At 42.8% G+C, this 12,901-nt stretch overlaps 1 protein-coding gene across 1 annotated transcript in view; it reads right to left on the bottom strand.

The window, feature by feature from the left end:
* LOC138504965 (mitogen-activated protein kinase 6-like) overlaps positions 1-10,973 on the bottom strand; it is a 114,639-nt gene extending 103,666 nt beyond the window's left edge. The window contains exon 1 of the mRNA XM_069625341.1: positions 10,148-10,973. Coding sequence (XP_069481442.1) covers positions 10,148-10,952 — 805 coding nt within the window. The 5' untranslated portion in view covers positions 10,953-10,973. The remainder of the gene's footprint in view (positions 1-10,147) is intronic.
* Between the last annotated feature and the right edge of the window lie 1,928 nt (positions 10,974-12,901).

Below are 12,901 nucleotides of genomic sequence, written 5' to 3'. Positions count from 1 at the left end.
TACCGGGTTACTCAGTGGTAGAGGAGCTGGACTTGCCCTGAGTCCTGGTAGAGGTATTTGTCCAGCCTGGCTTTGCAATAGTTGTCTAGCCAAATCATCGGTTCGTTCTTTTGATACTACCAGTTCTCTCCTGAGGGCATTAGTTTCTTGGCGGGCGGAATGCACTTCGGCCCTTAATTCCCCTAGTAATTGGGCCAACTGATTCATTTCCGAGGTCTCCATAACGCCCAGGTGGGTATTTGTGGGTAGGCTTCGCGTTCTGTTACGCTCACCTGATTCCCACAGGGGCGTCGATCTGGACTGGCCTGGTGCCACGTGGAGCCGAGATGACTGACTGGACAAACCCACTTAACTTCGTTTGTCGGCTCGTATGAATAGCTTTCTGCAAAGGAGAAAGGGGATTAACCTCCCGTAATTTGAGCGTTAACCCACCAGTTAGCCCACTGACCACTCCTGATGTTCCCACTTAATCTCACCTGATGGTTTGGAAAGATGAGCTCTCCATCCTGCATCGAGCGCAGGGACGCGTAGACGACCAGTTACTTCACTGGCGTGGAGGAATTGGTGAGTTCCAGTATGGACTCTAGAATCCAATAGTTTGTAAGAGTTCAAATGTCTGATCTTCACTCTTTCCGGTTCCTTGTAGGTTGCCAGTTTAACCACCACAGAGAGTCCAAATGGCAGTTGGTGAGAGTCAGGTAAGTCTATAGTGGTTTTCCCCTTAGGGGCCGGGGTACGGCGATGATGCAAAGTTAACTGCGCCGACCCGAGATGAGGTGAGTACCCCCCTGTGGTAAATCAGGTAAGTCTTTTGGGGGTAGCTTGTAATGTCCAGTGGTTTCCCCTTAGGGGCCGGGGTGTGGCGGTGATGCAGAGTTAACTGCGCCGACCCGGGATGAGGTGAGTACCCCCCTGTGGTAATCCGGTAAGTCTTTGGGGGTAGCTTGTATTGCCCTTTTGCATTCCTTGCTCACCTGGCTTTTCTTGTCCCCTTAGATATCGGAGAGCAGTCTGGAAGTGCTGAGTTCGCGATGGAGTGAGGCAAAGCTGCACTGGATGGTGAGTTCAGCGCGGCGCTGCGAGGTGCGTGGCGGCGCGCGTGCGATTACTTCTTCTTGAAGATCGACAGCGCGATGGATCAAGAATTTAGGTAAGGTTTCAAGTTTAAATCTCTTCTCCTTCTTTCTTTTCGTTTCCAGGTGGTCCAGGACTGAAGCGGGCGTGGCTGAAGACTGGAAGCTGCTGAAGGCCTGGTGAGCGTTACGCTGCTGAATGCAGACTAACGCGAAGCACGTGCGGCTGTCCGGGCGTGGTTTAAATAGCCTTGGAAGAAGTCCCAGGTAAGTATTCTTCCACAGCCCCCACCCGAGTAGAAAGTAGTCCCTCAGGTAAAATAGTCTCTCCTAAGCCCCATTTGGCTTGTGGCTTCGTGCAGCATAGTCTGCACCAGGTAAGTATGCAGCATGGTCTGCATTAGGTAGGTTTTCTGTAATGAGCGTGGCGCCCATGGCGCCATGACTGACTTTATTCTTATGAGCCTGGCGCCATAGGCGCCAGGACTGCACCCAAACAGCCCCTAACTGGGGTTTTTGGGCATGCTCCAAATGGCATGATGCCTGCTTCCGGGGTTGCTGGGCCTGGTCTGGCTTCTCGGGGGCAGGCATCATGACAGCGTCACCATAAAGTAATTTCAAATTATATAGTAGAGAGTCGCTGATTCCCTACTATGTCAGTTTCTCCCATAAGTGTGAACGAATAACACTATCAAATGCTGTGCTATAGTCTACAAAGCAGAGGTACAAAGGTGCCTCAGCATATAGGTAAATACCCTAGATTAGGCTCTGATGTATCCATATGGATTGAGAAGTATTAAAACCCTTACAGACTCCCGATTGATGGGGGTTTAGCAGATTATTTTCGTGGTTGCCCAATAAGACAAAAGTTGCAAAAACAGTGCTACAAACAGTTTAGAGCTGCAATCCAACATTGCCAATGGTCTATAGCATACGGGGGTCAGTCCTGAGACCATGTTTAAACAAGGGTGCCAGAACAGACTCTTACCAGTACCTAGGCACAAAACCAGTGCTGCAAAGATATAAAAATTGGCGTTTAAGCAAAGCTGCCCAGAGCATAGGGTCCATTTTCAGGATAGCGTTGCAAAGGCCTTCTGGTCCAGTAGCCCTAGAAATGTTACTTTGCCTTACCATACCTACCAAATCATTCCCCTCGATATGAGAATGGACTAAAGTATTCAACACTGAGCGAGGTGGTTCCACAACTCTGGTCTAATTTATTTTTAACCAATAATGTTTTTTAATATATAGGCCCCATGCAGCTTCTGTAACAGTTGCTACTTCTGGCCCCGCAGAGCTTTCTCGTATCTGTCGCAACATATGCCAAAATGTTTGGGAATCATTGGTTCTTATCCACAAATTAATTAATCATCATTGGAGGGAGGAATGATTTGGCCTACGGGCCCTAAGCCATGCATGGTAACATTTTGTCATTGTTTTTTATCCTTGTCCACACAGTAGAGCACACATAAAATGGATTTCGTTTGATGGATCGAATCACTGCCCATACTTCTCTTTTCTTCACACCAATGGCTGCTTCATAGGGTGCATCTAGTTTTTGAAACTTAATAACCCTAACCAAGCAACTCCTGGTTTCTTTTTTCCCTTTGTTTTAGATAATAACAGATTTCCCCACCAGTGCTCTGGGAGTTGGAGGCAGCCAAATACAGAGGAGACCACCTCAGAACCGGACTCCTTAGGAAAAAAAACCTGGACCAAAAAAGGGTGGGGGGAATGGTGACCCCTTTAGGAAACCACACTGGCAGAGTAATGGGGGACTGCTTCAGTTTAAAGAATTACTTCCAGATCAAGAACCTGATTGAAACCACTGAGTTAAGATGAATAAAAGTATCTTGTACTTAATATTTGCATCATATTTTATTTCTATTTCTATTGTAATTCTTCTGTGCAAAGGTGGAACACTTACAAAAGTTGACTTTGAATTGAATTCCAGGATTAGACTGATGCAGTCATCTGCCACTGATGCAGCCACATAAAATAGGTGTTATGAACATTCTTCATTTTGGAAGGCAATATTAATGTTATTTACTTTTTTAATGGTTTATTTATAAAAAAAACAATTAAAAAACTCCAACAAAATGATGTCAAACAAAAAAATTCAACTCAAATCGAAAAATTCTAAAAAAATCTAAACATACTAAATAAAATCAGAGATCACTAATATAAAAAAAACCAAGAAGGGATCAAAAGAAATAAAGAAGACCAAAAGATTAAACAAAAATCAAATAAAAAATAAACATTTTAAATCAGAAATATATATATAGAGATATGTATATACAGAGACTTTTGGTTACCAATTGCATGACATTTAATGTTATAAGTTCATGGATGATTTGGTGTATGACAGTCTGAAATCGAAGTATGAAAATGTTTTGTGATCAAGATCACGCACATGTATAGAACTGAAGTTGAGATGACTACGTGTTTCTGCAGTGATCCTGGTTTGGTCCCAGCAGACACAAAATGTAGGAAGAGAAGGCTCTGCATTTTAACTAAGCCTATACATTTCAACAGAGATCAAAACTGATCCCATTTGTGAACGAACAAGAATGTGAGACTCATGCGCAAGGCTCTGAGTTGAATCTAGTGGATGCCAGTATTGTGATTGCATAGAGCACATGCCAGTTAAAATGGGGGTTTGGATTTTGCACTGCATAACAGCTGATGTCATCATGACAACCCACACCACAGCTATGGACTGAGTGCAAATAAAAATAAAAATAATGTATTAATTCGACTCATACCTCTAAACTCTAACATATTCCCTTACTTATATTCAGGGCAGCTCAGTCCATGACTTCTGGTGCAATTTAATAAACTGAATGTGATGACAAACACAGACTGTGCCAGGTTAATTGGAAGTGCAAGAAAATAAACGTGAACAATTAGATTCAATTTGCGGTGAAAAAGTGACAAGTTGAAGATGTGGAATGTGGAGAGACACATTTTTCAAAGTAGCCCCATTGTGTCATTGAGAGACACATTTTTCAATGTAGCCCCATTGTTCATCTTCAGAACAGAAAAACAGAGTTGAGTACTGTGACACTTTTCATCCATTTGCTGTCTATCTAAAAGCCTGGCTGATCTCATGTTTTTTTTAACATTCTAGTGAGTTGGTTTGCAAAAGGGAGGTGGTTTTGATGGTCACATGACATCACTTTCGGAGGTGTTATTTTCTTACATTTTATCTTGGCAAACATGCATTCAGGGAAGCTGACAGACAGAGGATTTAAAAAGAGCTGTCAGTCAGAAGTCGGCTCTCTGGCCTGCTCACTCTGTCTGTGGGGTGTGCTTCATTTGCTTGCAGGCACACTAGCTGATTTGGAAGGATTGTGTAGAGGAGGAGCCAAGTACCCCCACTTCAACGGTCCCACCTACATTACCTGAAAAGTATGAATCAAAAAATTTGAAGTATACTGAACAGTTAAACCAGCAAAAAGAAGAGTGTGGTCTCTGTGCAGTACCCATAAGAATATCTATACCTAAGAGAATATGGGAGGTAAAGTACCCATTGAGGAAACCATGCCTGCATACAAATCAATATGATGGCTGTTTGAACGAGATTCCTGAAGAAGCAGAGAAACTAAACGGCAAGAATGAATGGTGATGTCATACAATGTTGAATCGACACCCATATAGAAAGATAACTGGACTAAAGAGGCAGACAATTTATAAAGCACAAAGAGGTACCAAAGATAGGTGACATCTTGGGATCAAGGTGAAGAGACTTATGCCACAGACCTGATGAAGATACTTAGTTAGTTTAAACGGGTACAGATGCAATGAAACACAAGCAGCAAAGCAATCATGAAGCTAGCCACATGCTTGCAAATAGTTAGACCGCGGCAAGCGTCAACATATACATATATACCTCTATAGATACATATGGACTAAGAAAGGATGGATGTTTCCACTACGCATATGAGCAGTACTGAACAAATCAAGAAGGCCTCATTTCATTGTCGCAGTTGAGAAAAGCAATTGAATTAAAAAGAATAAAAGTTCAGATAAGGAGTTCACTGAGCCAAGAAAGCCAAGGTCTTATCAAACTGGAATTGGCTGACATTGGATACAATTAACGTGAAAGAACAGAAGCTCCTTCTCAGAGAGGTCAAGCAAGAACAAAAGACGTCAGAGGACTATTGACAATAAAATCAAATACACAAAAAGGCTCAATTTCAGTCAAGTGTTAGAAGGAAGTTGGACGAACGAGATGATCACACGGAGGCTGGCTGGTGCCCATACTCGTTAGAAATTCTTGGAGAACAGTACAAACTCAAGGCCAACTTCAAAGCACTAATTGACACTGGACCATTGAGGTGATGATGGAGTATATGCTAATTGGTTGGAAGCTGGTGCTAAGACAAGCTCACCCGCACCTGGTTGTTCATTCTGCGTGCTGCTAACATGGGTGGAAAAGTACTGACAGGTATTAGAAGCCAACCAATTGTAGGGGACCACATAGTTGGGGGTCCTATAGCTTGTGTAGCCAATGGGACGTTGTACATTTAGTGACGTTCATAGTGGTCATTTTGAAGGGAGGGCTTAGTTGCCCCGCCTGATGTTAACTATCAAATTGTTTCTCTCCATTACCCTATATAGATACGGAGGCTATGCTTTGTTATTCCCACCTCCCGTTAGGTTTTTGTAGTTTGCCACATAGGATGAAGTTGGTAATGACGCAGGTCAGAACATTAGTGATGACCAGTTATGGGTATAAGAACCCACATTTTTATGAAGTAAGTAGAGTCAGAGTATCAAGCGATTGCTGATGTTCGTTGTACTCCCTGCTTCCTGTTTTAGATACTTGACATTAAAACAGAAAAACTTTGCCAAACTATTTGTGTTATCTTGATTATTGATGTATGCATATAATCTGCATCCCCATCTATCTCCAGGGTATTGCTACTCATCTTAAAGGGCTGTTTGGGAACACCCGGATCACTTGGTAGCAGAGATAAGGTGGTTAGATAAGATAACCATCGCCGTCGACATAAGTAACTTTAGAATCTTGGCACTATCGCACAACCTTTGCCATTCGGCTGACAGGACATGAAGCTCCCCATAGAAGTGGTTAGAATAGACAACTCCTTGCAAGGGACAGTTTGACAGACCCCATTTTTCAGATAGAAACCCCTCCCACATCTACGTGAAGTGGCAGTATCGAAGGCGGTGATCCTGAGGGTCCGAAGAAGAAAAAATGCAAACGGTGAGTAAATAGACCAAATAGTGTGGCAAAGGGATGCATGCATAGTAAATAACAGAGAGTAGCGGATGGAGGCGGGATCAAATATAACAAAAGAGTGTAATATATATGTATATGAGAAAAGAGATATTGACTTGAGTATGGCCGAGCAATATATAAAGAAGAATATTTGTGAGTGAGGCCACGATAAGAGAATAGACTTTAAAGAGTGCTAGCAGAAACCCTTATTTAGAGTCCCATAAAGTGGATGACGTAGGAGACGGGATCAGTTAAAGACGATCCAGAAAGATATAGGTTTAAGTTCCAATCGGAGCAATTTTAGAGGGCAAGATGAGTCTTAAGAGTAAGATTGTGAACAGTACATGTGTCCAGTCAACTTTGTCTGTTTGTTTTATGTGATTGAAAGGTTTGATGATGTGAGAGTTGAAAGAAAAAATGTTATGTAATAGAGAAGCTTGAAGTTGCGACACGAAAATTGATTGTTCTAAAATTATACTTTGATGGTTGTTTTTTAGCAAGATTAAAATAAAAAATTGTGTTGTGACGGGATTGGAGCTTGCAACAATTGGTGCTCACTCATAAGTGTACTTTGATTAAGACGTAAATTATAAATTGTAACTAAAGCATAAGCGAGTTTTAGAAAAGAGAAAAGTGAAGGTTAGAAATGGAAGAAGTTACTCCATTAGTCAATCCCTGCAAACAGCTTGCGAAGCATGTGCTTAAACTTAAAAAATACAGTGCAGAGTGGGTTAAAGGAACCACAGATAAAATGTTTATGCCATGGCCACAAGGCGGAACATTATCAATGGCAGTTCTGCAGCATATGACGACATATTTGCATGACGCGTGACAGAAAAAAAGTTAGAAACGCGCCTAGCGTGTTTAGAACTTTAGCCTCCTTTAGATTGGATTCTCAACATATGCAAAGAGGGGGGTGAAAAGCCTTCTGCTCCGCCCGCCCGTCTGAAATAAAAGTAAAAACTAAGAATGATGAAGGGTTATACCCATTAAGGGAACTTAAAGCAGCGCCGGGATATAGCAATCCTTCATATGAAGGATCACTACGCAACGTAGTGACGAGGGCCCAGAGAAAGATACTGAGAAAGATATAACCTCCAAAGTCCCGAGGGACAAGGAGAGATGTGACAATGAGAGAAGTGATCGACCAAGTACATCTCTAGATATAAGGAGAGAAATAAAGAGATGGAAAGGAGATACGGATAAAACTGATGTGATAGTGCTCTTACAGAACAAATGGGTGAGGTCAGATTTAGCTTAAACTTGATGGCAAAGTCATCGAGGATGCAAGACAAAGGGAAGACAAACAAGACAGAAAAGACAAAGAAAGGGAGCAACGATTGAAAGATGAGGGTGCGAATAGAAAAGACGAGTTAAATCAAGATGAGCCAGCTAAAAAACAAGAGAGAGTAGAAGAGCAAATAAAACGTTGCAATAGAAAAAAACAGCCGATGAGCAGGAAAGGTTATGAAGAAAGAGAATAGAAGATGATTAACAGGAAAGGATAAGAGAGAAAAGAATACAGAGGCAAAGTGATGAGGATATATGAAGGGCATGTGAACGAAGGGACAGGAAAAAGAAAGTGGAAGACAGAGTAAGAGAGGAATCGAGAGAACACAGAGAAGTCGATGATGACATGTAACATAAAAGAAAACAGAGAGTATGCGATCTCGATTATTTGGAAAGGGAAGTCAGAAATCCCAATCCACACGTAGCATGGGAAGACACAGAGGATTTTTTTCCCAAATCTGAGTCCTTACCAGGTACGTCTAGAGTAATTCTAGAAGACGAGTTTGTCTTGTGGAGTATTGGGGAAACGATTGACAAAGTATACCACGAAATGCAAACCCAGAAAGAATCACGAGGGAAGGGAAAAAATGATCATCTCGAAAAGCACTCAGTAGCACGACACGGAGGAAGCCTCCTGTACTGCGAGACATAAGGAGCTGTCTTTGGACAGACTAACATTAAATAGAGATGATGAGGAGAGAAGTCGTACTAGTTGGGCACAAGAAGTATCAGACAAAGAATGGGAAACCTTCCAGAGGAAAGAGAAGAGTGATATATGTGATCCAGAGCGATATTCACACATGAATAAGGGAGTAAAGTGGTCAGATTTAAAAATACCTATGTCTAAGGCATCAGAACCACTGACACAGTCAGACCGACATAAGGGGCAACTCCACGGTCAGAGGGGGAGTCCTGCCTTATGTAAGCAGGTTAACATCATTGCCAGGTAGACAGCGATATGGGAATATTACCCCGGCGGTAGATAGACAAATGATGAGAGATGGAATGAGTTTGGAGCATCCCAATTCCCCTTACTAGAAAAGGGAGGTTCCAGGCTGCACTATATACCGTGGACCCAAATGGACAGAGATAATTTAAAGTGCAAACTCCCGGGTTTAATTTATGGCACTGGAAAATGGATACATGAGTTAGAAAAAATGACGGGAGGGAATACATTAGCTATAGGGGATAATAAACGTCTTCTAATTGCCATACTTGGTGAGAGAGCTGATGACGTATGGACACGGGCAGGTTACCCTGGTGTGACTACAGTCAACACTGCACATGATGGAGCGCCATTTAATAACTGCAGAGCAGCAATTTGGAAAGTGCTACGAGTACTATATCCAAATACGTCTGATATGGGAGCTATAATGACAAAAAAGATGAAGGAAGGAGATGATCCGTTAGTTTACATTCAAAATTTCCAAGACGCCTGGACACTCGAGACTAGGGAGGCTTGGGGGAAATCTAGACCTGTATTTTATCATATATTATGCCAAGGGCTTCCAGAGCAAGTACAAAAGCAGCTCAAGAAATTAATGTGTATAGAATCTAAACTGTGGTCGGAAATCCAGTTAACCATTGCACATTACTGCAGACTCCTGCAGGAAAAGAATCGCAAAAAAAGACAATGGGCCTCATTACACGGACGGCGGTAAGAGTTAACGGTCACCGTTAATGGCAACGGTGACCGTTAACCCTTACCGCCGTACTACGAGGTCCCTTTGCGGGTTGGAGGAATTAACGCCTGCTTCTTGCAGGCGTTAAGTACCAACCCGCTAAGGGACCTCGGAGCTAATTACGGCACCGCAAAATTGCGGTGCCGTAATTAGCGCCTTCCCCATTCCCATAGAGCCCCATGGGGCAGAAATGGGAATGGGGAAGGGCAATGGCGGAAGGGGGATTTACCGCCCCTCCAACCTTGGAATGGGGCGGTAAATCCCCTTTCCGCCAAGGCGGTGCCGGTAATTTACCGGCATGGTCCAGGGTGCTAATAGCACCCTGGATTACCGCCTTCCGTGTAATGAGGCAATACGCGAAAAGGTGAGGAAGCAAAATTGGTTCAGAAAAAACTGTCCAAGTACAGGCATTTGAAGGGGCAATGTTAACTAGCGTAGGCAGATCAAATTTGCAGCAGGCAGTGAACATGCCACAAGTAAATAACCAAAGACAGTTTGATCAGATAAATAGTGGATATGCTCAACGAGAAAGCGGATATCGAGGAAGAGGTTGGCAAGGTAATCAAGGGAATTGACAGAATAATCAGGTTTTCAGAATATGCAAAACGGTTACCAGAATATGCAATATTTTTTTTATTTTTTGGATTTGTAGAGTGCACTGCAGCCCACGGGCATCGAGGCGTTTTCAAGGATATTTAAGAAGGCTTGCTTGAGGGTTACAATAAGCGGCCCAAGAGAAAACATATGACATTTGCTTTAGTTGGTGTAGTTACAGAGAAACAGTATTTTACATGCAAAACTAGCCGTATGTAGGCACTCAAATTCTTAAAAAGGTTTGCGCTAAATCTAAAAGTTACCTTCGGGGCTGATGCCTGGAATCAGCTGTATTAAAGGCTTGTGTGGCTCAGACATGTCACTTTTTATGTAAACTAGAATTACACTGAGAAGCTCCTGATGATCTTCCTCGTGCACAACAGGAATTGATTCGCGAATCAGCTGCCTCTGTTCAAGCTCATGTGTCCCTGCAGACAGGGTTTTCCCGGTCAGCATTTCCGCATATATACAGCCTGCAGCCCACATGTCAATGGCTTTTGTATAGTTGTTAGGGGAGAGCAACAGGCGAGGCAATCTGTAACATTTGATTACAAATCCTTCAGAAAGATGGCCCTTGTGAGAGTAATGTGGATCCATAATTCTCGCAAGACTAAAGTCACTGATCTTAACCACCAGATCTTCAGTTTTAATGAAGAGATTTTCTGGTTTTAGATCCCGATGTAGAACATTTGCTGAATGGATGTACTTGAGCCCACGTAGCAGCTGGTACATGAAAAGCCTGGAATGCTCCTCCCGTAAAGGGCCTTGCTCTAGCAGTTTAGCCATGTCTGTCTCTATGTACTCCTGAACAATGTAAACAGAGTTCAGCTCTGTAAGGGAGCTCACATCATCAGTCAACTGACTGCCGCTCGGACCAAAAATTTCAAACACCTTCATGATATTATCGTGGTCAAGCCGCCGGATGATTTTGATCTCACGTAGAGCATGCTTAACACTTTGGGGATCAGTAAGAACTTTTTTTTTCACAGCCACCCGTTTGTCACAGTCGTTGTCAACAGCAGGAAAAACCAAGCCATTGCCGCCATAGCCAGGAGGTTTCAAGTCCATATATCGAGAGCCCAAATCAAAACCATGATGGGAAGATGGGGAGACCACCGCCTATATGTTGGAAATGTGTAATGACAGGGCACATGGGCACATGGCTCATATGTGTAGAAGCCAAGGGATGGTGCAGAATGACCAGTTTTCACAGCAGAGCGAAAATAGATTTGCGCAAAATCAAGCAGTGCAGCAACAAGTGCCGAGAGTGCAGCAATGCTTGCAATCACAGCAAATGGCAGTTAACCAACCGCACAGACAATCGCAGCAATCTCCTATGCAACTTCAGCAGAACACAAATACAGAACCGCCAATGACTCGTAGGATAGGAGGTGTCAATGTTGATGGAGTGATGGAGTGAGACTGTACCCACAATAGGACAGCTCACTGGGAGACCTGATGTGTTCAGTCCTATCTGTAACCCTGAATCCTCATGCGGAACCGAGGATAGACATAAATATAGGCGGCAAAGCTTTTTCGTTCTTAGTGGACACGGGTGCAACACGCTCGTGTAAACGTGAGGGCACATTTTTAATGTCTGGCAATGCAATGAATACTCAGGGCCTTACACGAGCAACAAGTTGAGTTCCTTTCACAGAGGAATTACCAGTTTCCATAGGAGAATGTGATATGAAGGTGCCACTTCTTTATTCAAGGCAAACACCTGTCAACATATTAGGACGAGATTTGATATCAAAATTGAACATGAACATTTTGTTTACAGACGAAGGCATAGTATGCTCAACATCAGGAATGCATTATTTAAATGTGTGCGAAATGATCATGGCATTCGCAGGGCAGACAGCTCCTAGGACGATACCGCTTGAACCCAAGGTGTTCCATTATGGGTACATATTCTGTTAACATGGCTACCAGGTCTAGTAGGTAGAACCATGAGGATATAAGATGAATTTCTATTTAGGCCTCAGATACACATGGATGAAGAGGAGGGGTACATTTTTCCCTTAGACTGATGACAAGGTTAGACGATGGAGCCCAATAATTTCCATCGAAGAAGGCTGCAGAGTGACTGACTTCACTGATGAAGAATTGTTTGGAGATTATCTATCTGATGCTTTTGTGATATTTGAAATGTGCATTACTTATTGGCGATCAAGAGAGAATTTCCGCAGAGAATGATGCTAGCACAGAAGCGTCCTGAATATTTTGATGAAGATATGGCAAAAGTGCCAGTTTCATTGTGGACCACTGGCCCCTATGACGTAGGCTTACTGAAAGAGGTAGACGAGGTGAAGATTAAATTGAAACCGGGAGCAATTTTACCTCGAGCACGACAATATCCTATGTCTCGAGAGGCAGATGAAGGCATTTTCATTGTCCGCAATGATGGAGCAAGGTATCTTAGTGACATCAGAGTCACCATGTAAACCTTCAGTGTACCCTGTGAAAAAAAAAGTAAGGGGGGTTGTGGCGTTTAATCCAGGAACTTTGCCCATTAAACCAGATTGTAGAGGCCGAGTTCCCTTTGGTCCCAAACCCGTGCGTTTTTCTCAATCCCATTGCACAAAGACTCACAAGATTTGACATTGTTTACTTTTAGACAAATGTGATTAAAAAGCACAAGGCTCCCCCTGGGGTACTGTGAGTCTCCATACATTTTCAATAGAATCCTGCAGGTGGACTTGATCAATATTGCTTTAGAAAGCGTTGTGCTGCAATACGTAGATGACATTTTAGTTTGCAGCACCACAGAGGAAGAGTGCAGATGCGATTCTGTTCAGATGATGATTATAATTGATGACAAAGGATATAAGGTTGACAAAGAAAAGTTAAAATATTGTCAACAAGAAGTGTTGTACATAGGCCCATTAATTTCACATGAGGGAAAGAAGGCCACCCCTGAAAAAGCTGAGGCCATTTTAAAAACAGCTAAAACACACACGATAAAGCAGATGCAGAGTTTTCTAGGATCATGTAATTATGTCAGGCATGGGTCT

This window comes from Ambystoma mexicanum, chromosome 11, assembly GCF_040938575.1.
Source record: "Ambystoma mexicanum isolate Mex_15411 chromosome 11, UKY_AmexF1_1, whole genome shotgun sequence".
Lineage (NCBI taxonomy): Eukaryota > Metazoa > Chordata > Amphibia > Caudata > Ambystomatidae > Ambystoma > Ambystoma mexicanum.
Note: the sequence above shows the minus strand (reverse complement) of the source record. Positions and strands in the feature narration are given on the sequence as shown.